The sequence below is a fragment of the Engystomops pustulosus genome, chromosome 2, assembly GCF_040894005.1.
Source record: "Engystomops pustulosus chromosome 2, aEngPut4.maternal, whole genome shotgun sequence".
NCBI lineage: Eukaryota > Metazoa > Chordata > Amphibia > Anura > Leptodactylidae > Engystomops > Engystomops pustulosus.
Genome location: NC_092412.1, coordinates 216,154,888 through 216,181,352, shown reverse-complemented (window position 1 = coordinate 216,181,352; position 26,465 = coordinate 216,154,888). Strand labels below are relative to the sequence as shown.

At 41.3% G+C, this 26,465-nt stretch overlaps 1 protein-coding gene across 3 annotated transcripts in view; it reads left to right on the top strand.

Moving 5' to 3' along the window:
• The window catches only part of LOC140119277 (apoptosis-inducing factor 3-like), a 97,663-nt gene extending 81,921 nt beyond the window's left edge, over window positions 1-15,742 (top strand). For all 3 annotated transcript variants that reach the window (XM_072138126.1, XM_072138123.1, XM_072138125.1), the window contains exons 14-19: window positions 633-709; window positions 3,879-3,996; window positions 12,502-12,600; window positions 13,723-13,798; window positions 13,882-13,986; window positions 15,445-15,742. In XM_072138126.1, the coding sequence (XP_071994227.1) occupies window positions 633-709; window positions 3,879-3,996; window positions 12,502-12,600; window positions 13,723-13,798; window positions 13,882-13,986; window positions 15,445-15,481 (512 nt within the window). In that variant the 3' untranslated portion in view covers window positions 15,482-15,742. The remainder of the gene's footprint in view (window positions 1-632; window positions 710-3,878; window positions 3,997-12,501; window positions 12,601-13,722; window positions 13,799-13,881; window positions 13,987-15,444) is intronic.
• Window positions 15,743-26,465: the final 10,723 nt, after the last annotated feature.

Here is a 26,465-nt window from a genome sequence, read left to right as displayed (position 1 = left end):
CTCCTGTGATTCTGTAGATATGTCAACAAGATCCGGGAGTGAAAGTGGGGAGGGGCTGCTGCTTACCGCTCACATAGGAAGAAGGATGGTCATGTGAGAGTGCTCTCTGTTTGTAGCAGAGCTAAGTGTGTCCAGTGCTGCGGATGCAGAATTCTCCTACACAGAATAGTGAGGTACAAGATCGCCCCTATTCCCTACCAGTCCCTCCATCCCAGTCTCTGATTCTATATAACTTAATCTGTCTCTCTGCACCTCATGCTGCAGCACCTCCCAATTTCTACACAGCATTGAAGCTACTAACCCTTAGTGCTAACACAACACAAGCGTTACACAAGTGAGAACATAGATAAAATAATAAATATGTGGAGTAAATGCGAGACATCATGTCTCCATCAACATGCACAGTAAAAACTGAAAAAGACATATATCGCTTATAGAGGGGAAACTACTAAAACTGTAAAATACAAGTCATACAAAGTCCATTAGTGTTGATATGAAAGCATGTTGAAATGTTAGGTTTACTTAATCTGACTATACTCTTTTATTAACATTATCAAATGTTTGCTATTTTATTGTTGATGGATCAACCTCAATAATTAGTAGCTGCCTGTTAATACATTTTTTATTCTCAGGTGTAACCCCCGTGTCCAACTTTGTGAAGGGCAGCAGAGTCGCTGTGGATACTAAGGGAGCCATCTATGTAGACCAGGTGAGTATTATGTGCCATGTCCTACATCAGAACCCTAAATGCTTGGTTTGGTAACTATAAACTCGTGTTTTTCCTTGTTAAGCAGCAAAACACATGTTGCTAGTTCCTGAACGCACATGTTTAAATCTGAATATGCTTGCATTCGGGAATAATTCCTCCTAGTTATGCTTGAATTGCATTACAAAACCTAATTCAAGCACTACGTGTAAACGCAGTCTAACCTTTATTTTGTATAGACATAGAATTTGAATTCCATCTCACATCAGCTTCTCTTTATATATCATTATGAATGTAGTCTCTAGGGTAGAAGGATAGAGCTGAAAATATAGTTATGTCTTACAAGAAGTATATGGCTTATAATGTCCATATGTAGTATTACATGTAGTTTGTCCATTTGTATTTTTATACTTGAAATCCCCATAGGTCAGATCTGAAATATAGGTTTCAGTCTAGATCCATCAGGTGGATAGTAGCCTTGGTGGTGTGGCTACTGAGTAGCCCAGCCCTGGCAACAACAGGACCTGATATCATGCATAACGACATAACGCCATAGAAAGGTGTGGCAACAGAAGAAGTACCCTTAATGACCGCCGCAGAATTCCGATAGTGATTGCAATAAAGGTAGAAAATGATTAAAAAACGGTTGAAAGAGGTTGTCAAAAAATGTATATTGATGGTGTTTACTGTGTATATCAGCATGTGTTTGATGATGTGTTTCTTCCAATGTCTTTCAAAACACAATATAAACGCATCATGTGAACACAGCCATAATAGTCTATATAGAGCCCCCACAGTCTATGAATATAATAAATGTGTAAAGCGCGTTACGGAATATGATGGCGCTATATAAATAAAGGTTATTATTATTATTATTATTATTAACTAATACTCACTTCCACTGTTGCTGTGTCTTCTTCTGGCTCTTCTGCCGTACAAGCTGCCTGGGTCCTTTTCATAGGTTCAGCATAATGCCCGCTCTGTTTTGCCACATTCATAATGCCTCCTCTCTTTTGTTCCAGTTATTAATTAATGCCCCCTTTCTATTTCACCCATCCATAATGCCCTCTCTTTTGCCGCATTCACAATTAATGCCCCCTCTATATTGCCCCATTCATAAGGCCCCCACTAAATTGCTCTCACCCCCTGTGACCGCAATTGTTACACCCCTGCATGTAGCTGTATGAGATGTCCAACTCCTGCTGCAAAAAACATTCTTCAAACCATGACACTTCCTCCACCATATTTTACTGACACACTTTTTTACACACTTTGGATTCAGTCTTTTCCCAGTTTGTCAATAAACATAATGTTTCCCATCCGATTCAAGTAAATTAAACTTGCATTCATCACTTTAGTGAATTTTGGTCCACTTTTCCTCTGTCCACACAACATGCTCCTCCGCAAAGGTGATTCTAACCTTTTGTTACTTATACTAATGACAGGTTTGGTCAATGTAAAGTGGGTTTTCAGTCCAAATTCTCTGACAATGTATGATGAGACATAGCCTTACCCTGTTCAGTGCTACACTGAAGAGTATTTCCAGCTGCAGTGTTGAAACAATTACCCATGGAGATTCTCTGCATTATCCCGTCCTTTCTTGCATTTGTCTTTCAACGGCGACCAGCCGTCTTGTGGGACTTGAATGAGTTTCAGTCTGTGATGAGAAATCACAGACTTGGAACAAACAACTTGCTATGGCTGATCACCCCTTTACCCTAATCTGGATAACCTGCTGGCAGAGGGTTTCAGTCACTTCAGCACCAGTTAAATAGGGTTTGTCAGATAATTAGGGAATTCGGCACCGGGTGCCAGAATAACTTGCAGGTATCTGAAAGTGTTCTCTAACTTTAAACTGCGTTCTTTTACAATTATCTCATTTACTTTTTTATTCTGTTTTTTAGAATATATATACAATTTATTAAATAAGACTAAAATACTATTTTAGGCTATATTCACACTGCCGTTGCCCGCCCGTACCGTACCGTAGCGGGCAACGGCAGTGTACGGGGAGAGGAGGAGGAGGTGAGCGCAGCTCACCCCCGCCCCTCTCCATAGCAACCTATGGCGCACGGCGCCGTATTACGGGAAAAGATAGGACATGTCCTATCTTTTTCCCAGGTACGGAACGGTACGGTGCCGCACGTGTGCTGCACCGTACCGCTCCCGTAGGGTGCCGTGCGCCCATAGGAGTATATGGGGGACGTATATTGGCCGTATATACGTCGGCCGTATATACGTCCTCTATACGTTCGTGTGAATGTAGCCTTACTCATATTGGGAGATATTCACATAGGACTACACAATGGAAATTGTGTGTTGTTCCCTATATTTGGTCTCCAATGTAGATGACACGGATTTGATTTGTTTATGGGATTTATAGTAGATGGTTTGTATAACCACACATATTGCATATGCTATAATCCCTTGTCTGTGTCATGTTTTTACATTTCATCTGTTCCATTTTGCTATTCTATTATTATGCTCTAAGACCTAGGTCTAGGCCCAAATATACATACTGACCTTCTTGCCCAGATTCATTTAGGATAGTTCATGTGTTACCCTATCCATGTCTGTGTTTAGACAGACTTTTACATTACAGGATGAAGTGCATGGTTATTATTATTATGTTGCTGATGTGTGGGCAGCGATGTCTTTACTCTGTGTAAATGAAGGATATTTCTGTAAGGAAAAACATGCAACATAAAATTGCTATGGAGGATGAAAATTGTCACCTCCATTGTCAGAGTAATGTTTACCCATTAGTATTTATAAATATTTTGCACTTGCACTTTTTTCTGCAATATATTTCCTGGGTTTCAATTGGGCTATATGGCAATATAGTTTATTTTTGAGTATCATCACTGATGTTTTTTTAATATGTGTGTTATTCATATTTATTTTTATGTCTTTTTGCTTAATAAAGTATTGATTTAATAGGACCTGAATACTCTTGATTCTTTTTTGGTTTTATATGTTATTAATATGATATTGCTGATGTGTGGGCAGCAATGTCCTGACACTGTGTAAATGAAAAATATTTCTGTAAGGAAAAAACATGCAACATAAAATTGCTATGGAGGATGAAAATTGTCACCTCCATTGTCACAAACATGAAAACAAATTTCAGATATTTATAGCATGGAATGATTGCTGCATTCTGTTTCTCCAGTTTATGCGTACCAGTGTACCTGACGTCTATGCCGCCGGTGATGTTGCATCGTTTCCTCTTGCCATGATGGATGGACACAGGGTCAATATTGGCCACTGGCAGATGGCTCACGCTCATGGTATGATGGAAATTATTCTGAAATGTTTACCATTTGAAAGGAGGAAAGGTTAATTTTACAAATTTTGCAGAGTAATATTCCAATTGTGAACAACATTTCCTTTCCAGATAGATCAAACTATCTAAAGACTTGTAGATATACTCCGTCATATAGCGTATGATGGGATAGATCTGTGCATATGTATATAATTATGGTGACTTAGGGGACAGTTGATAACCAGTAGAGTCCATGATTTTAATGAACATGTATTTCTCACTTTTGATCACTGTGATGAGGGCTATTATCCTTGATCCTAAAACATAGGGGGTCATTTACTAAGGTCCCGAATCGCACATTTTCGTCGGGTTACCCAAATTTTTCTGATTTGCGCTGAATTGCCCCAGGTTTTTGGCGCACGCGATCAGATTGTGGAGCATCGGCGCCAGCATGCACGTGATGGAAACCGGGGGGGCGTGGCCGACGGAAAACCCGTGTTTAAAAAAAAAACAAAACTGGTGGACATCGGGCGCACTACCTTAGTGAATCGCCGAAAGACCCGAATCGGCGTCGGAGAACGCTCCGCTGGATCGCGAATGGACCGGGTAAGTAAATCTGCCCCATTTTTTTACCACTGATTGTCTATATGTACACGAAGACTAAGGAGACAGCAGGAGCACTGGGTCACAAGAGTAATAAAAACCCAATACTGCTGAGGCTATGTTTAAAGGGGTTGAAAAAACATAACCATTACGGTGCTTGTTTAATATGAGTAAAATACTTAAAAATTAGTTTATTTGTACAGATGTCCTTATTGCCCAATTAAAGGAGTAGTCGCATGATCATGAAACCTTAGTTTCATTTAATTGATAATTACAGCTAAAATGTGATGCCAAATAACTAACTTTCTTTTGTCCTTGAAGGGGCATTTCCATCACAACATAGGTCACCAGACTTCAGGGAAGAGGATAGAGGGGAGTGGACATGTGGCAGCACATACACAACTGTATGGGACTTCTAAGAATAGGAAGGCCTCTCTGCTCATCTATTTTTTGGTTTGGAGAGTCACACATGTGCTGCTACCTATCCACTCACTGCATTCACAAGGCAGGGGTCCGGAGACTTCAATTCGGGGTCGTCCGAATATTCGGCTGGGGAGGGCTTTTTAAAAGAATAAAGCTTTACTCACCTCCTGGGGTGCTCCCAATGTCCCTGTGCCATGATCCGTCAGAAGGTCTGACAGCTTCCAGCAGCCTCCCGTCCCCTGTACCAGCACTGTATCAAGCAATGGGTCCAGGCAGGGTTTAGGTGGAAGACACTGGGACATGTGTCAAAGGCCCACACAGAAATAGAATCCAGTTACAATTGACACAGATACAATTGATTCCATCCCCCTAGTCAATTGTATCTGTGTCTTTAACAAGTCCAAAGCCAATTTGGAGTTCTCCTTATTCATGAACCTAAACTCTGTTTCTCATCTATAAGGACACAGCATTGTGTGACAATTACTCAGTGACATGCAGGGCTGTTGGATTTTACTCTTTTGCAATCACAAAACCCTATTTACGAGCAGATCCTCTTCTGTCTCGAGCCAATAACAAGGAATTCTTCCCATCCTTTCATAAACCAATTTAATTTTTGGGTTTTATCCAAAGTACACAGTACCTTTTATGATTCGGGTACTTCTGCAGAACATTAGAAGAGCCTTTCACTGATGTTACTATAGTACATGCCTGCAAGGCCAGGAGAACAGGACTAAGCTTTTTCCTAACCTTGTTTACAAACCACAAGGCAAAAGCTGCACCAGAACATTGTATTATCTGATGGCTCCAAGACTTGCCTTGTATTTTCAAGGTTATGTACATACAGACTCATCGAGGGAGACGGACAAAACCGCATTGTTTAGGCAAGGGAGAATGACACACAAAAGTCCAAGTGAGATTCTCTGACTGTTTTTTTAGGGGGCTTTGACTTGTAACTACAAATCTGAAGGTATACTGAACAAATTGCTTGGGGTACAACTGGTTAAATTTGGTGGAAGTTATGCATTGCAATGGGGGTACATGAATGGTGCTGCATAGGGAAGGGAGCGCTATTGATGGACCAGCAAAGTGTGAATAGACCCTTTAATAAAAAAAATATAGTTAGACTGCATTAACAGGACTGTATGAAAATGGCCGCAAGCTACCGTACCGTACCATTTTTTTTTTCAGGTTACATACGGTTACTTTAATTTCGATGGACAATACGTCCAACCATTTATATTGCTGTTGTTAACACCGTACCATACGACCGTTAAAATTATAGAGCATGTCCTATTTTCTCTCGTATTTCAGTTCTGTATGCTTTTAGAAGTCTATGGGGACGTAATACAGGTTAAATAAGCGCTGCATGTGGATGAAAAACGTCATGTGTATATGTACTCACACAGCACAGAAATATGTGACGTTCGTGTGAATGCAGCCTAAGGCTATATTTACACGAACATGTACCCGCCGTACCGAAGCATGACGGGCACACGTCGGCACCCGGGAGAGCAGCGCTGCTCATCCCCGTCCCTCTCCATAGGGATAAATGGCGCACGGCGCCGTATTCCGGGGAAGGATAGATCATGTCCTAGCTTTTTCCTGGCATCCGAATGGTACGGTGCAGTGCGCCCATTGCCGTCTGTGGGGGCCGTATATACGTCCCCCCATACGGGCGTGTGAATGTAGCCTAAAGAAGAGGAAAGACGTCTGAGTCGGTAGCACAATGTAGACCTTACTGACATGTACTGTCTTTGTGTTTCACTGTCTCTATACAGTATTGTTTATGGTACAGTCATACTCTGTCTGTTTGGGCATGTTTACATCACTTATTCTCCTTTCACACGAAGGACCAATATCCATCCCCATAGAAGCCATGTGTTTACAGCATAACTCCATATGGAGAGGGGCGGGGTGAGAAGTGTCCAGGCGTAGTACACATTCGTGTGAAAATAGCCTTATAGGCCGTGTGATGGAAAGGTACAATGTATATAGTACTATATAGACAGACCAGTGGGATACAATATGTAGAGCATAGGGTTCCATTAAAAAAGCAAATACAGGCGGTCCCCTACTTAAGGACACCCGAATTACAGACCCTCTGCCCACTGTGACCTCTGGTGAAGCTCTCTGGATGTTACTATAGCCCCAGACTGCAATGATCAACTGTAAGGTGTCTGTAATGAAGATTTATTGATAATCCTTGGTCCAATTACAGCAAAAAATTTTGAAACTACAATTGTCACTGGGGCAAAAAAAAATGTTGGCTGGATCTACAATTATATAATATATATAGTTTTGACTTGCATATAAATTCAACTTAAGTACAAACCTATGGAACCTATCTTGTACGTAATCCGGGGACTGCCTGTACAATGCTTATTACAGTTTTATTTTTATGCATCTCTTATTAGGGACTAAAGGAAGGAGGGCAGCACAATGGGAAATGTAATTATTCCATTAGCTTCTTGATGGCACCTTGCATATACATTGCAGTCAGTAGAGGACAGAGAAGCTTAAAGGGGTTGGCCACTTTACCTCATGTTTTATGTAATGTGTGGGGGGACAAAATAGTAGGTAATTTACCAACATACATCTATTAATAGTTCTGTAAAGTGAAGCCTCCTGTCTTTTACCTCATCAGCCAGACATCCCTGTACATAAAATGGCTGCAGATGGAGGATTATGTGATCTCTATTTGGCGATTGTACATGTAAAGATAGAGATCAAATGACCGGAGTCTTCATTTCACGTATCAAAAACCGGTGCAGAACTATTAATAGATGTATATTGGTAAATTACATAATATCCTGCCCCCAACACATACACACACATTACATAAACATGAGGTAAAGTGGCCAACCCTATTAAGACTGTAGGGATTAACAAACCCAAACCTTAAATTTGGTACTTGCCCCTGTACCTTAATAAACCAACCAACCGTTTGGTACTTGACCCTGTACCTTAATAAACCATCCAACCGTTTGGTACTTGACCTTGTACCTTGATCAACCATCCAACCGTTTGGTACTTGACCTTGTACTTTGATAAACCATCCAACCGTTTGGTACTTGACCTTGTACCTTGATCAACCATCCAACCGTTTGGTACTTGACCTTGTACTTTGATAAACCATCCAACCGTTTGGTACTTGACCTTGTACTTTGATAAACCTTCCATCTGTTTGGTACTTGACCGTGTACCTAGACTAACCACCCAACCGCCTGGTACTTGACCGTGTACCTAGACTAACCACCCATCCGTCTGGTACTTGACCGTGTACCTAGACTAACCACCCATCCGTCTGGTACTTGACCGTGTACCTAGACTAACCACCCAACCGTCTGGTACTTGACCGTGTACCTAGACTAACCACCCATCAACAGACCGGGAAACTAAATGTTTGGGTAATGTGGGAAGGCCACAGCTTTTATTAACAACTAAGATAAATTATTAAATAACGTTATAAATTAAAACATTTCCCAACTTGCTAGGCCCGCTTGGCATCTTCAAAATCTTGAACCAACTTCGCCCGAAATGGCGGCTGCGTCCCTGCAGCCGGCATGTGGGCATCTTCCAGCGCCTTAGGGCCTGTGTAACTTCCGCCTTCGCTGTGACAACTGTAGGAAAACAGAAGGAAACAGCCAGAACCAAGGAAAGAAGAGCTGAAAAGAAATAATTCTGAGGGCAGGGTGGGAGGGTGACTTCTCGCCTCTTCGGTCCAGGGGGCAGAAGGAAAGAGGCCCCCCCACGTGCTCTCGGACTTTATAAAACCACCGGGCGGGTACTTACCCGCCCCCAAACACCACCTCCTGTGACCTCACACGGGAGGAGTAAAGGGGCAAGCCCCACCAGCCTACCAGAAGGCTTGAAACCACCCCCTACAGTCCTCAGCCCCTTCGCTATTTGCTTTGGGGCTTGCTATACATAGAACAAGTAAGTTACAGGGTGCCTAGTTTATCATTTTTAGTGTGTACTATATTACAGCTAAAGGTTTGCTATCTGCAAGTGTTATATTTACAGCTTGTTTCAGTGACCTCACACATTCTGAATAGCAGCCCATTTGCTGATGTCACATTGCACTGAGCAGATCCCATGCAGAATCCTTTCCTGGTGGCTCTCAGTTTTATAGCGCATGCGTCCTCATCACTGGTGCATCAACACTGTCCTGCCACAGGCACCACAATGATGAAAGTTATACCTTAGCTTTAGGCTGAACACAAATTTCTCAAATCCTCACTAAATGTAAAATGGTTTTAATAACCCTTCAATGACCATGGCCGGTATTTAAACCCTCAGTTTTTATATTAATCTTTGACTACATTCACACATGTGTTTGGCAGGTTCTGTTCCACTTTATGTTTTTACTAGCTGAAAAAAATTTCAAGTTTTTAAGTTTTTCAATTTTCTGTTGTTCCATATCCTTCCTTCCACATAATATCATTTTTGATTTTTCCATGTATAGAGCCGCAAGAGGGCTTGTTATCTACAGGACAAATTGTACTTTACAGTGGCACCATTTAATATTCTTTGCCATGTATTGAGAAGCTGGAAAAAAATACAAATTTTCTGATTAGGCTTTGTTTTTACAGTTTTCACTGTACAGATCAGATGAAACACCCTCTTTATTCTTTGGGTCAGTACGACCATGGAAGTACCAAATTTATATAGTTTTTTTTTTTCTTCTTACATTTAGAAAAAAAAAAAAAAAACTCTTGTACTATATTCTGCCACCTATTGCTTCTATACTTCCTTGTATGGAGCTGGGTAAGGTATCATTCTTTCAGGGTGAGATGACATTTTCGAAGATATTATTTGGACAACTGTACATCCTTTTGATCACTTTATTTATAATTTTTATGGGAAGCAGAATGGTAAAAAAAAGTGTCATTTTGTCAGTTACGGCGTTTATGTCAGGGAATAAACCTTTTTAAATTTTGAGAGATTGGACATTTTGATGCAGGGATACACAAAATGTTTATTTTCATGTGAGTTTTAGGGAAAGAGGGTGGTTAGAATTTTTACTTTAAAAAAAAAAAATCATATTTTATTTTACTATTATTTCTGACCCTCTAGGGGGTACTTGAGCCCTAGGACGTCTGATCACTTATACAATATACTTCAAAACGACTGTATTGCAGTATATTGTGGATATAATGCTTCTCTTTTACAGTCTGTCCCTAGCAGACTGTAATAGAGTCTGCTGAATAAAAGCTATGGGAGCCTCTAACTGCTAACTGATCGGTACCCTCCAACGACTTCACAGGGGATGTCAATTGGCATTGATAGTGCCCGTGTGCAGTTTTGTTGATAGCCGTGGCCCCTAACAGGTTAACTACCGCGATTGGTTCCACCAGTGGCTATATAATACAGAGGACACCTGTCACGCACCTATGCACTTGTGACAACGACCAGTCCGTTAATTTACGTGGGCTGGTCATGAAGGGCTTAAACCAAGTAAAAAGCTATACAAAGTATTATCAATATACTGTATTTGGCCCGTAGTCGGCTCTTTCCAGAGAGAGGGAGAGGCCCTGATGTCAGATGCTTCTTTGGTTCACAGCTAAGTACAGACCCCAGAAAGTATATTGTCAATTCTCCGTTCATACGTTACAGCCACTGAAAGAGGTTGTAGTGACTGGAACGTCACCGATCACTAGTTCTTTAAAGGTCTCTGTGTCAGTGACCCTTTAAATTATACAGTCATCCAAACATGAACACTTCACATGCTCCTAAGGCCTCTCTCACGCAGCATTAATATGGGTGCATCTATGCGTACACTTTTGCATCGCTTGCAACTTTGCGCCTATAGGAAAATATTTGTTTAGTTAAACCTTGAATATGTGGCCGCAGAGCCCTAGCTTAATCTTACAGGAAAGCGGCATCTGACATTTATAGTATATCAGGCATAAATATCCACTCTGACACTATATTTGATAATGTAAAATTAAAAGAAACAAAATCGATACAGATCTTATAAAAGAAAAACAAAAATATTTTTTTTATCATCATGTTTATGTACCATTCCATTTAGTGGCAACTTATAGGACACGCAGCAACGAAATTTTATCATTGTTAAAAAAATTACCCATTATTTAAAAATGGATATATATAAAAAAAATGTTTTACAATTTTTATTATGTGATTAGACATTATTTTGGATCCTTTTTTTCCCAAGCTCAATTGGAGAATACAAGGTTTACCAGATGCCATTGTAAAATGGTCTACACTGGGATGCAGAGACCCTGAAGATATTGCAAAACCTAAATGGGTAAAATTAAACGGTCGTGTAACTTTTTAGTAACCACAGTTTTTCTGGGGACTATGGGAGGGCATTTACCAAAGGCTCTTTTTAGACTCCACTATTTTTTGCTGCTCTCATCCCTTTACGAGGAAAGGGAAAATTGGGATTTACTAACTTTCACGCCTGGTCCGGCATGGAAATGTTCTAAAATTGACTCAAGACCCTACTGGAGCTGCTTGTAAGGAGCGGTGCGCCAAAACCTGCACCTTGTCATGAATTAGGCGCACACTAAGCAAACACCGGAATGAAAAACACCCAACCCTGTTTTTATTTTTCTTTCTATGTCTTCCTTTTAGTGGAATAAAATTTTTGCTACCAATCTAGATCATCTAGATTTCTGGAACGGACTAGAATCCTCCACATTTAAATCACTGTATTTTGATCAGAATTTAGCATAAGCATAATAAAGCCAAAATCAATTGTGGATACTACATAGGGAAAAATATCATGTAAAGACTTGTTAGTTTTCTGTGTTTTAGACCCATTTATCCAAAAATAAAGAAAAATACCAACTGGAACATTGGCCAAATTGGGTCTTAAACTATACTAAACAACCATTGACAAAGGGCATCACGGAATTTCCATAGTTGGGAATAAAAAATCATGCAAAATGATTGCCTTATGATCCACCGATTTATATAAGACAACTTAACGTATGGCGCTTTAAACGAAAACGTTACTGCAGAAAATTAATGGATCCTTAAAATGTTATAGACCAGTTGCACAGCATAGGCCCGACAAGACTCCAACCATAACCCCACGCATAAGGTGTAATCTAGATGAGAGCAAGACTAGTATACAGACCAAATCAGGTGCAATCAGAAATTATGGCCTCCTGTGGGATACAGAGGGGCATAGTGGCTGCCACGGGGCAGTTTTGTTTGGCTTGCCCATGGGCATCACTACTACACACGCTGGGGATTGAGATGTTAGTTTAATGTAAATATGTATATTATATGTTACCTATGATACAAAGGTTAATTGTCATTAATTTAGCTTATATTTAAGGGATTATTACTGTCGTGGATCATTTAGAGACAGTTTCCTGCAGAAGTTGATCTGATCCCTTCCTCATCCAATCCCTTCCCTTCCTTGGTTGAACTTGATGGACAAGTGTCTTTTTTCAACCGTAGAAACTATGAAACTATGAAACTAAGTCTGTTGCAAGAGACCTAAAAAAAGTTCTGTCTTTATTTGCAGGCCGCATCGCCGCTCTCAACATGCTGAACAAGCAGGTGCCCATCAATTCTGTGCCATTTTTCTGGACATCTTTGTTAGGGAAGAGTATTCGCTATGCAGGTGTGTTTGAATATAGTACAAACAATAGGGAGTATTTTTGTTAGAAGGGTCACTCAATTATAAAATCCGAAAAAGGAACCTGGCAGCAAGTGTTTAATTTTCCTGCAGAGCCACCTCAGGGGAAAGAATTTTATAGTTCTTATTGATATAAATCTGCTGTATTAGGCTTGTAATGCAAATCCATAAGAACAATAGTAGCTCTTGTCTTCACTTCTTTGCTTGTTAATAGATGAGGTCCATGAACAGGGACATGTTATATGTGATAGGAGTTATCTAAGATTGCAGGTTTTGTTTTTTTTATTCTAAACAGATGTAGATTTATTAACAGATTTTATTAATAGCCATTTAGAAACGTCCATTTAAAGCAAATCGTTGATGTCATAATGAGTTTTACTTAATTGTCATATTCGCTTCCCCCTTTAAAAAACAAACAGAATGATGCCCATATTACTCATATAGGTAATCTAGATAATAGACAAATTCGTTTGACATCCAAAAAGCTATTGATTTGGAGGGGAAGGGGGCATTGGAGATGCGTTTTATATTAATAAGGCTCTACCATTAAGGGCTCTTTCACATTGGCGCTTTTATTTCACATCTGTATTTTTAGTGATTTTCATAATGCCGCACAAAGCCAAAGTGTGTTTGTATTTTCACTAATCTGTTGTGCATGGAAAAAGTTATGTCCTATTTGTTTCACGGATATGGATCACAAAAGGCAAACAATTTTTTTTTTTTTTGTGAACATGGAGAAAAAAAAAAAAAAGGAAGACACACCAGAGACCAAACACAAGTCAAGCTGAACATCAACACCAATGTGAAACAGCCCCAATTTTCCTGTGGCTGATTGCATATATAGATTTTTTTTCTTTCCAAACTTGTCAGACAAAATGAGGGTGAGGACTGGGGATGTAACTGGAATTCTGCTGCAGCATAAACCTGGTAACGGCAGTAAAGATTTACTAGAATCTGGTGCATTTTAAGACCCAGTTCACATTAACAAGATCAATTTCAGTGAAATCACTGAAAGGAATTTTTTTTTCCAGATTTTATTTTTAAGAAGCTGCATTTTGGCTTGTTGTAATAATCCTTTCAGTTAATTTTTTATTTTTTCCTGTGCAGGATTTGGGGAAGGATACACAGAGATTGTGATGAAAGGAACACTTGAAGAGATGAAGTTTTTGGCTTTTTACTTAAAGTAGGCAGATGGCATATTTTGTTTCCTTTCGCTGTAAAATTCTTTAATTACTGATTCACTTTTTTTTCACATTTTTCATGCAGGGATGACACGGTGGTTGCTGTATCCAGCATGAACTATGACCCCATTGTGTCACAAGTGGCAGAAACTATCTTCACTGGTAAAAATATCACCAAAAAAGATGTGTTGTAAGTACTTCATAAGCATTTATACATGAGAACCCTTACCCGATGCTTTAGTTAATTAAAAAAAGCTAAACTATATGACCATATCATGTGAATATATAATTGTGTAACACTCTTCCTTTGCCTTAAGGTACTTGTCTTCATTGTTATACAAAACCATAGACCGCCTTTTTAACCAGTGTTATTGCATTCTAATGTTTCTTTTGTTGGATTCCACACAAAATTTGATAAAATTGTAGTATGCACATGCAATATGTATTGAGGCATTCTAAGGTTAAGTTATGCAATGTGTTAATAGCGGAAAAAAAAATAGTGTAGCAGCCCACATCTTTTTTCCGCTATTAATAACAGATGTGTAACGGAAGGTCCAATACAGTCTATTGGAAACCGCAAATGAATGGAAGAGCTTCTGTTTTTGGTTACACTCTCAAACAGAGTAATGGAAACCAAGAAACCAGGGTTAAACTGGACCTAACCCAGAAGCCATACCTCTATAGAATAACCTATGCACTGCGTAGACTATATGTACAAGCATGACCTAATTAATGTGGAAAGTTACAGTTACACAGTAGAACCCGAGGCCACCAAAACAGCATTGTAATTTATGTGTAAGGCATCATAAGTGTACTGCATAGGAGTGTCAAAATTATGGAACTTTGTTTATGCCAGCACCTCAAAAGACCACTATCCGTTTTGATGTCCCCCACAGTAGACAAGAGCATTTATTTTTGAGAAAGTCGTATGAAGCAGCACTCCAATGATTAGTGAAGAAGAAAGAAGTTTATTCCACCATCGATGCGACGTTTTGCCTTAGCATTAAAGGCATTTTCAAGCATTGGAGTGCTGCTTCATACGACTTTCTCTATTGTATCTAGCGAGTCGAGTCGACTCGTACATGGTGCCGTTCCAACCTGTTTCTTTATACCTGAGCATTTAATTTTTAATACCCACCTCACTAACATTACTACCATAAGTTCTTCCGACAGTTATATTCTGGGAATATATTACCATACAGCACATAACATTATAAAGATCTACAAAGACATAAAATGTTACAGTTTTGGTATCTGTGCCAGTCCGGCTCAAGCTAGAGATGAGAATTCCAATTCCACATGACTATTCCATCAACATAATAAATCCAAGAGTCACACGTCTTGTTTGCAGAGTTTTATTAAAATACACACACTCCACCATCTACAAATACATATTTAAGAAGCGCCTCATAGGAATCATTTATGTGCTGAGCTCCTGCGTGCTGTGAATTGATCCCCGATATTCCCATTGTAAACCATAGCTGGTCTGGTGATTAATGAAGACTAGATATCCTGGACAGAACTGCCAATACTGGATGAGATATAAATCAATGTAATGATCGGTCACACTGGTGTCTTGGGGTTAGGTGTGCCCTTGTGCATTCATAGGAGTTAAACTACTTGAAATTATATGGAATTTTCTCTGCAGGGCTGAAGATTTCATCAACATTATTGGAAAATTATGACCGCTGTGAATCTGCTGTCCCAAGCCTTCTGGAAGGCTACAAAAAGGCACAAGAGCTTTATACAGTAAAGTTTACTGGATCATAAAAGACACAAGTGATCGTCTAAAGACCAAAACCACTGCGTCATGGATAGAGCTCAGGAATCTTGTCCTGCTCCAGATGACATGATGGAAGGACCAGCATTCTGTGTTGTATGGATAATTTATGTAAAGCTATACACAAAGTATAATGTAACATGTATAGTCTAACAATAAAAACAAAACTACAAAATATGTATTTTCTAATAGTGTAATCCAACCCACAGAGTATGGTTATGTTCTGCATGATTGAGGTTTTGTGGCCCATGCAAGATAAAATGTATACATATTAATATTCTGTACTAGAATTCACATTTCCAAAAAAAAAAAAAAAATTGACAATTAACCACAACATTATGGGTGTCCTGAGCAGGTTGTCTCAGCAGACATTAACAGGCTTCTCATCCACATGAAGCCACAGGAGCAGTTTCATATTCCTTTTTATGTATCTTGCCACAAACTTACAAGTTAATAGACAAATGACCTTCCAATTTCCTCCTTTTATGCCCTGTCCAGTCTTCAGAGGACCTTGGTGGAATAATAGCCAACTTCAACAGTTCTTCAACTGGCAGCTTTAGCATTGAGCATGAACATAAAGCTTGCCACTGAAGAACTGTTGCTGGTGAGCCAAAATGAAGACGACTCCATGTCCTGTGGAAGACAAACAGACTATGTTTAATGGGTGTGTGTGCAAAGATTACACACAAATGAAAAAAAATGCTAGTAACCAAAATGGTTATAAAAATAGTCTAGTCTAAAGACCTCAATATGGTATACCAATATTGGTTTGGCTAGTATACCCCATCATGACACTAGGCTTCTTGCAAGTCAGGCATTGATGTACAAGGAGCTGCCTTTTCAGGAAGCACTGAGGCAAACTTTCTCTTATTTTTTTTAATTTTAACAGATGGGAAGGGAATATGAAAAATGTATGTTTTCCACGGTAACAAAACCGATGTACCAAAACAGATCACTAATTTATGTATAATGCAACCACTCAGGGGGATAACGAAAGCCATGGTGATCAACCGCAAAGTTCCCAAAGCTGGAAACCAGTTACATATGGCATCAACTTTCAACTTGCTTTAGGAGCTACCAACTACGGAATGATAGGCACTTATCAAAGCAGTTAAAGGGCATGTCTGACACATACAGGCACCCGCTTGTACGGACAGGCCCCTGATCCTGGGTTATCGATGAAAGGGAAGTGGATTTTGCAGAAGCATCCAACTTAACAAGAGGTTGGCTAGTCATTGATCAAACACCCCCTAGGTCTAATCCACTATTACAAAAAAAAAAAAAAAAAACTTATTTCAAAATAATAAATAAATTATTCAAGAAACAATCAAATGAGCAAAGAAAAGCAAAAAAATAAGATTTCGGACTAGGATTTCCTCTGCAGAGAGAGGATCAGGACACCCGATCTCTTTACTCTTAAGGTTGCAGGCAAGTGAAGCAGTTTATATGCTTACTGTGGCAAGAACACACCAAAAACACTTGCCTCTGCTCCTCCAGACACATCTGCTAAAGTGCTGATCAGAAAGGCGAAGCAGATTCCCAGCTACGTGTGCTGCTGGGACAGGGGCAGGGATACCAAACATTCCACAAATGCCTGGTACATATGATCTAAATTCCAACCCGGCTGACGGCCCCTTGGTGTCGTATATACTTTGTTCTGAGCCAGCGGCTCCACCTCTTCATAATCTTTTCCAGGGAAACTTTCTCCCACCCAGATTCTTAAAGGAGCACAATGTTTAAGAAGATTGAAGAAATGAGCTGATTTTCACTCCTTCTGCTCTCTATGGCCAATACGGTACAAATATACACCACTCCAAACGTTTACACCACCAAACGTTTAAAGACGTCTATACGTCTGGAGGGGATATTACAAAAAGTAGTGATTATGGAAGGAGAATAATAATATTTTGCCTTCCTGTCACTAGACATCTTTTATGTAGGTCTAGTAACTTGTCATTTCCTATTAAAGCCGTTTCACATTAACGGATCATGGATAGGTCAGAGTTGTCCATCTGCACCCACAGAGGTTTGTAACGAACAGAAACAACTCCTCTTTCTCATCTGTTACAATTGTCCTATTCACTAGATTAATTGCTCATTTATACTCTTTAATTTAGACCGACTGTACATGTACAAGCTCAGAGTCTTAGAGATTTATTGGCCCAAGCATAGAAGTGCTGAAGTAAATGGCCTTAGTTCTGCAGTTAGGGTCTGGGTATCCCACACATACAAGGAGCAAATTTGTCAAAAAAACTTGTGCAGCCCTATATTGATACTGGTCTGCTCTGAGAAATTTGTCACATCTCTACACATGTAAGGCTGGGAGACACTGGACAGAATAACTACTGTATATATCCTCAGCAAATCGGCCAGGCAAAACCAAACCCAAAACTGCTGGTTGGTGCCATGCTATAGCTATGAGCGGCAATTTATTTGCCTCTGGGGATACTTAGAATTTGCAGAAATAATTAAAACATTAACTGAACTCTAAACCCGGAACGTAAATTATATTACGCTCTTCTGCAGGCCATGTGAACAGGATTTGTATAACTCTCATCTACTATGCAGATGCTGTAAACTGCAGCAATTATGCTTTGTTTATCCCAAGTTTGAGCCGACAGTATATATGACGGAGGTCCGTCTGAAAAACATAGGAGGGAAATTTATTGTGCGCCAGTATACGATAAAGGTCACACCCCCGCCCATCCCCACAGGCAAAACTAGTTTTTTTGTAAAAAGCTTTGAACAAATGGTTGAAGGCTTTAAGAAAGTGCACCCCGCGCTGGTCAAATAAAGAAGTGGCCGCACCCCTTCATGAACACATGGCGTGAAAGTGGCGTAATCGCAGAACTGTAGTGTCCCCCATAGTGTTTACTGTTAACGCAATGTTAGAGAATGAATAGGTTAATATGTGAACATATGTGTTAACATATGCATAAGGCTTAAAATACGGTGGGTAATATGGGGGTAAGGGGGGCTTATATAAATAGTGATGGATAGTGATGAATGGGCGGTTTGGTATGATAAACTAGGGAACAGGAGACGGCATTTGGCGGCATTAAAAATTAATTAACTGAGTTCACTGCAAAGGGGCCCATTGGGGTTCTGTCACCCAGCTCGGTTACCCATATACTGATATATAGAATAATTTCTTTTGTCTCCTTAAATAATTTCCATGTCCTAGACCTTCTCAGAAGCGGAGTAAAGGTGCGGATGACTTTACATTTTAAATATTTATCGCGGCGCTGAAAACTCTAATTTGTTCGTTCACTGAAAGTGACATCTTACATAGTAGAAATCAGAATGCAATGAGCCGAATGTTATTTTCATAACCACAGAGGCAGGTAAGACAGAACGGTCTGTAATATCACGCTGAGGAATTTCAATAGCTACTTTCACCCCTGACCCAATTTGTCACTCGGAAAGCTTAGCTAGGAGAACGTCATAGTGTGAGTCACAGTCACAGGATTAGACAGATCAGCCGCTCGCCTGTTACATCACTAATGACATTGCAGAGCCCAACTATTTGTTCTTCCATACACATCAGAGATAAAAGTGACCACAGACTGGAAATATTCCCTTTCTACAACCCGACATACAGGCGAGACCTTTGCTGCTATGTTACATCTCAGAACGTATGAAACGACCCATTTTATAGCGGAAACATGTACAGTCCCTCAATATTACTAGCACTACCCCCTTTTTATCAGGCAAATTCACACCTACATGTAACCATCTGTGGTTGGATCAATAAAAAGCAGATAAATCAACCAATTATCCCATCTTGCCTATGCTAGTACCCAGATGAAGGACAAAAAAAACCCAAACTGTTTTCTGCAGACGTCTGCTTATCCTGCCGCCACACGACCATGGTTGGTCTATTAAAAATGGACCATATTTCACATGCTGCAGACAAGATCCATGCATCAGTGATATATGATACAAGGACTCCCTGCTTCCCCATAACAGTTTGGTACTGCTTTTTATGCTGGGAAGCAGGGACTCCTTATATTACAGTGCCCTGCCCAAGAAATCCAGCCACCGTGCAGTTTTTGTTTTTTTTTCTTGTGGTCAACATTCTCCATAATGTACAAGGGTCACACACTGATTTAAAGGATTGCCACCCGCAATAGGTAAAGTAAAGAAACATATCATCTGCACATCTAACTCTATAAATGAACTACAGAAATTATTTTCATTATGAAAGATTCCATGATAAATTATACCAATTAGGGGCTATGTGGTATCATGAAGACAGGCAAGGAAGAGAATGCACGGTGTGTGAAATATATATTTTAACACTTATTTACCCACCAGAAAAACAACTATATACAATACTAGAGATAAATACATTTCTGTAGATAAAAACATAGAAGTACAAGGCTTCTATTTTAAAGAGTATCCCTGGACTTAAAAGCCATAAAATACAATTAAAAAAGTTCCCTCATCAATCCTTTAAAATATTTGCCTGCATCTCTAGTGTTGAGTACAAGACTCCCCCTGCTCTTGGATAGGTTACCATTAGGGTCTTGGATTACCAGCTGGTAATTTTAGAGAAGAAAAAAAAAAGGATTTATTGTAAAATTTGTTTGGCCCATCTTCAGAATAGCCCTCATTAGCAATGTGATTAACATGAGCCTATGTTTCGATAGCGGATACATTTCATTATACATAACTTTTTGACCTATAGTAGATGGGTAAACCTTAAAAAAAAAAAAGTGTTTTGTATGTAAGAAAAAAAATTGGCCGTATGCATTGTGACATTTTGTAATTTGGAATAACATTGCACCACAAGATGAAAGTACAGCCTCACCTTTGGAGCCACTATCCCTGATCCCTTTAGTATTTTCCTGACCAGAGAGAAGGCATCATGTGATTTTGTACTACAGCAACCTCCCGCTCATCAATTGAATCCAAACTCCATGTCGCGGTAAAATACCCCACATTTGTTCTCAAATATAACGCTGGAAAGTAAAAATACAAAACAAACAATCTCACTCTTAACCAATCCCCCGACACACAGGAAGTGACCCTTTCCAACTGCTTAGTGCGAAGGTGAAACCCACCATGTGACCCCCGTTAATCTGATTTTAATGATCTATCCTCCCAAAAGTTAAATAATATTTTAAACTCACAATTAAAAAACTAAATTTTCTAATAAAAAGTGGTTTCAATGGTGTGAGGTCACTTTAAAGGAGTTGTAGCAAGTTTGTAAGTCATGTCCTACCCACAGGTGAGGGTCTGACTGCTGAAACTTCACCAATCTGTAGAGTAAGGATCCAATTCTCACTAATTGATGAAGCAGCAGGACCACCAGCGTGTTTTCAGCTCCATTCAATAGCATCAGAGTGTCAGATATTGCAGAGCACAGCGCTAGAGTACTGGAGACAGCTGAGCACCTTGCTCTGTGATTTCCAACATTACCATACTATAGCATGGAGCGGCAGGACACATACTTGTCCTGTCGCTCCATCCCATTAAAGGAAACCTACCACTTAGTATGGCAGGGGTAAGCTGTAAGTACCGAGCACCAGCTCAGGGTGAGCTGGTGCCGGTACTTACTTTCGTTAGTGTTAAAACCGCGGTATCGCGGTTTTAACACTTTTTAAACTTTAGGGCAGAAGACACTTCGGCGCTGCGTGCGCACGATCGCGCGCGCGCCGCCATAGGAAATAGCGGAGATGTTGCGCGCGCACGGTCGCGCGCAGCGCCGAATCCCCTTCTGCCCTAAAGTTTAAAAAGTGTTAAAACCGCGATACCGCGGTTTTAACACTAACGAAAGTAAGTACCGGCACCAGCTCACCCTGAGCTGGTGCTCGGTACTTACAGCTTACCCCTGCCATACTAAGTGGTAGGTTTCCTTTAAGGATTGTAAACCAAGCACACCGACATACTTCTGTGTTCCTTCTGGCAGGACCTGCTCTTTTAGTTTCTTTTGCCCTATATTTTTTTTAACCAAAAAAAAGCTTACATTTATGCAAATGAGTCCAAGGGGCTCCAGGCGAGTTAATAGAACCAGGAGCCCCTTAGGCTCATTTGCATAAATTTAAAGCCTTTTCCCCCTCACTTAAATACCAAGGGCATAAGAAGCTTAAAGAAGAGCAGATCCCGCCAGAGGGGCACACACACCAGTATGTCAGTGTGCTGGGGGACCACTATTCTCTGGGTTGCTGGGGTCCTATACTTGTGATTTGTGGGGAGTCCCAGCAGTCAAACGCCCATCAGTTTGTTATCATTATGCTGTGAATAGGGGACACCTTGAAAACATGATACAACCCCTTTAAGGCTGAAATTTCTCTTCTACTTGGAAGGGGCGTTCCAGAATCCAAACATCCTGGTAAATGCTCCACTTTTTATAGTTTGTAAGAAGTACATTTATAGTTGTGTCTAAATACATACAGCATAAGGGATGTATTTTCACCATTGATCACCATTGGCATTGATAATCCAACCCAAGCCATACCCCCTGCCGTCTTACTTGGGCGAGAGATAGTTTAACCATAGAATAACCAAACCTCATACCTGTCTCTTAAATGAAGATGAATCATGTTAAGGGCTGAAGCAGAACAATGCTCCTTGCCCACGGCAGACCCGAATTATAAGCTCTTCTAAATCTACATTATCACCATTATTGACTTTTATAAACAGGACATATCCACACAATTAAAATATGGATAAAACTAAAACTTTCTGTAAAATAACCTAAGAATTGAAAGGGGGAAGCTATCACAATGCATTATATTCACACATTAATGTAAAATAAAGCTATATAAAAAAAAGGGAATTATTATTATTATTACCAGTAAATAAAGGGGAAAAATTATTTTATTCTTTTGGGGCGGTTACATTTATTATGAGGAATTCTGGTGAAGAGAACATTGTGTTACTGTAGGAGACATGTACTTGGACAGTGGATCGGGTCCCCTGTTGTGCACTGGCTACATATCTCATTCTGTTTTATCCATTGTATATCCTTCGGATATGTGATCAATTTGGGATCAGCAGGGGTCCTACACCCTGGCTTCATGGGCTGGTGATGTTACGTCCAATGGTCATCAGGGTGGGCAATGCTCCACATTAGAGAATCAACATTATAGCCATTATATACACATTCATTTATACCACTTTCGTTACGGGGAGGAAATACCCTTGATGACCTTTACACCCAAAGTACAGGGCTCTTTAGTCATTAACTATGACCCATTTACCGGGAAAAGACCAGACCAATGCCAGTGCCATCCTGTCATATGTGACTGAAGGATCAGACATGTTTAAATCCGCATGTCTAATCTTTCACTAGCCCCACAACTACCTCAAGGAGAATCCTGTTTGAGGTAGATGTCCAGGGAGCTTGGCTGCCATTCACATATACAATCGCTAAGATATTTTGTGCACTGGACTGTTCAGGGACACTGGTCCGCTAACTGGGATCTAGTGAGCAGCACCACAAAATGGCTTCCTCTGATGCAAGCAACAGGTGCAGAAAATCCAACATTGTAGATATCTTCTTGTTGTGTCTCTGACCATGAGAGAAGGCAATCTGTTGTACCATCAGCAGGCGGCAAGTTATAGAGAACAGAGGCAACATATGAATTTATGTCGAAAAGATTCAGTGGGAAGCCCAGAGGATGAGTACTTAGTGACTGACAACCTTCTAGCCAACGCGTCCCTTACGGCGGCCTGCAATAACTGGGACCAAGCTTCATCCTCCACATTTCTAAAAAATATTGTACTTCTTCTTAAAGGGGTTTGTACAAGATGAGAAAAATAACGGATTCCATCTTCCAGGAACAGCACCACTCCATCCTACAGGCTGTGCCTAGTATTGCAGTAAACGCTCTCTATTCTGCACTGGTCCTAGCTGTAATACCAGATAAAGCCTGTGGACAAAAGTGGCACTGTTGTAAAGAGAAGCCGCAATACCTCATGCAATCCCCTTAGAATTTGGAACTGGTAATGGAACTTTATGAAAATACATACAAATGAGTTTTACAATTTAGAATTTATATTTATTAGATTTATCTTTAAGTATCTTATATTTATTATTCATGGCTTTGAATTCCTTGTGGAATTTATGCTAATAACCCAGAAGGGCTCTGGGGATGTTACCAAAGCCCCTCCTTGCACTGTGTGCTGAAACTTCCTCTGCCTCATGTAATCTCGCTGCAGCAGAGGAAGGGGGGGGGGGGGGGGGGTTGCAGCAGCAGAGAGGAGGAGACCGTGTGACAGCCTGTGAAGCTGCAACACCGAGGAGCTCTGGTAGGTTTATTTTAGAAGGAAGGTGGCCATGGATAACAAATATAAGAAGATTACCACAGTCACAGTGCCTGGATCTATGAATAAGTGTCTCTGGTTTATCATGATGGATTTTGATGGTAAATTTCCCTTCATATGAGCTTTAATCTTCTTGGAACAAAACCTCCTACTATAAGCAAATCTATAGATGAGCTGATCACATACCATCAGAAAGTTGGAAGAAATTCATATCCCAATTATATAATCTGCCATAAACCTATAAATCTGTGAAAACCCTAAAAACAACACACACACACATATATATATATACATATACATATATACATATACATATATACATATATATATATATATATATATATATATATATATATATAGTAGAGCAATGTCTCATAGCTTCGCCCAACTAACGCATTTACAAAAGCGATAACTTTCCTGTAAGCCACATACTGGTGGCAGCGAGGCTTGTCAATGTGTGTGCCACGAGCCCAGCCCCTCCTCCTAGGAGCAGGAATGGCGGCCATATCGGTTTCCACCCTTCTTGGTCAAACCTATATGAAAGGCAACTCAATCTCAACCTATTCAGACACATCTTTAGAATTTCTTTCGGTTAGTAGGAGGCGCCCCTTATAGATTTATGATAAAAGTCAGACGCCTGTCCAATGGCCAGCTATCATCGATGACAAGAGGCTGCAATACCAGACACAACCCACAGCCAGATGTGGCACTGTTCTATACATCACAGATATAATAGCAAATACATACAGGATAATCAGATGATAACAATGCACTGCACAAACATCACAACATATCACACCCAATCCAGCCATCTGAGGACTAAATACAGGGACTGAGAACTCCAAGGTCTATACCGATAATCAAATCAAGGGCAGGCGCAAGATATATGGGCATACATGCCACTGCCCAAAATGTCAAGGCCTCTACTGACCACTGATTGATATGCTCTATCTAACCCGCAAGGAGACCCTGGGAAAGCAAATACTTGAAAGTTTGTGCTCCTCTTCCCCTCTCCAGGGCATGACCTGCACAGAATAGTGACTGGCTTCATAGCGCCCCTAGGGATGACATGTGGAACAGCAGGTTGCATAAGCGTGAATCAGAGCTTCTGAACGCAGGAGAAGCAAACAGGATCTATGATGAGGGAGGGGGAGGCAGCATATGGAAGAAAGTATAGATGGCTGGAAGATGCCCACAGGGGGGCTGGCAAGTGGCGAACAAGGGCTGAGGTCTGCTGGAGGTCAAATCATCATAGGACAGAATAGAGCTGGGCATATATACAAGGGGACAGGCAGCCCAGAGCTGGGCATACAGGCATGGGAAGGGGGGCTAGCAGCCAAGAGCTGGCGATACATACATGAGGGGGCTAGGAGACCAGAGTAGGGCATACATACAGACATAGGGGGGCTGGCAGGACAGAGCTGGGGCATACAGACATGGGGGGCTGGCAGGACAGAGCTGGGGCATACAGACATGGGGGGCTGGCAGGACAGAGCTGGGGCATACAGACATGGGGGGCTGGCAGGACAGAGCTGGGGCATACAGACATGGGGGGCTGGCAGGACAGAGCTGGAGCATACAGACATGGGGGGCTGGCAGGACAGAGCTGGGGCATACAGACATGGGGGGCTGGCAGGACAGAGCTGGGGCATACAGACATGGGGGGCTGGCAGGACAGAGCTGGGGCATACAGACATGGGGGGCTGGCAGGACAGAGCTGGGGCATACAGACATGGGGGGTTGGCAGCCTCATCCTTACCTTTAACAGGCAAAGCAAGATGTCACCCTTCCTCAGTTGAGGTCTTCTTCTTGGGGTGTGGTCCAAGCCTCCCTAAATCCACCTGCAGGATCTACATGTAGGGATGAGACAGTGCCAGGGACCACACCCACTAGCCTCAATGGCTAAGGCCTAGAGCAAGTTTGGGTTGCTTACCCACCCATGTCCCTGACCAAGTGCCTATCAATAGATGCCACCCCCAATCATGTGCCATAACCAGCCGCAATCCAGACAGCCCTGCCTGTAGGTCACCCAAGAGAACCATCTGACACCCTACATGTCATCTACTCCAATCACAGCCCACCCCTAATGGGAGAACATGACACCCCAGCACCCACCTGTCCTTGAAGATGTGATAGATGTCTAGCCGGCACCCCACCCTGCTCCACCCTGAACAGTGCAGACACAGCGCCCCTGTGCACCCCGTCTACATCCATCACCTCCAGATGGTCAGTGTGTGGTGGGGTAGTCACTGGTCATCGCCCCAAGTTGTCACCCAACACCCTGCACGTCCACCCAGCACTGTGCCCCACCCCCAACAACAAGTCGTGCCTGCACCCCACCCCGACACTGCGGCACCTCCAGTCACACAGCCAGCACCCACCTCCTGTGCCACCACACCCTGACACAGCCACCAGTGCGCCCCAGCCCGGAACCCTGCAATGTGCGGAGCCTCTGCACCCCACCCTACAGGCAGCACGTAGCCTCCGCACAGCACCTAAGCCGGTGCCTGTGAGTGCGGGAGGCGCTGCAGCCTCCATCCCCAGCACTAGCTCAGCTCCAGCGCCGCTGCTCCCAGTGACCGCTCCCTGCCGCTGACCTGTCCTGTCTCCCCGCA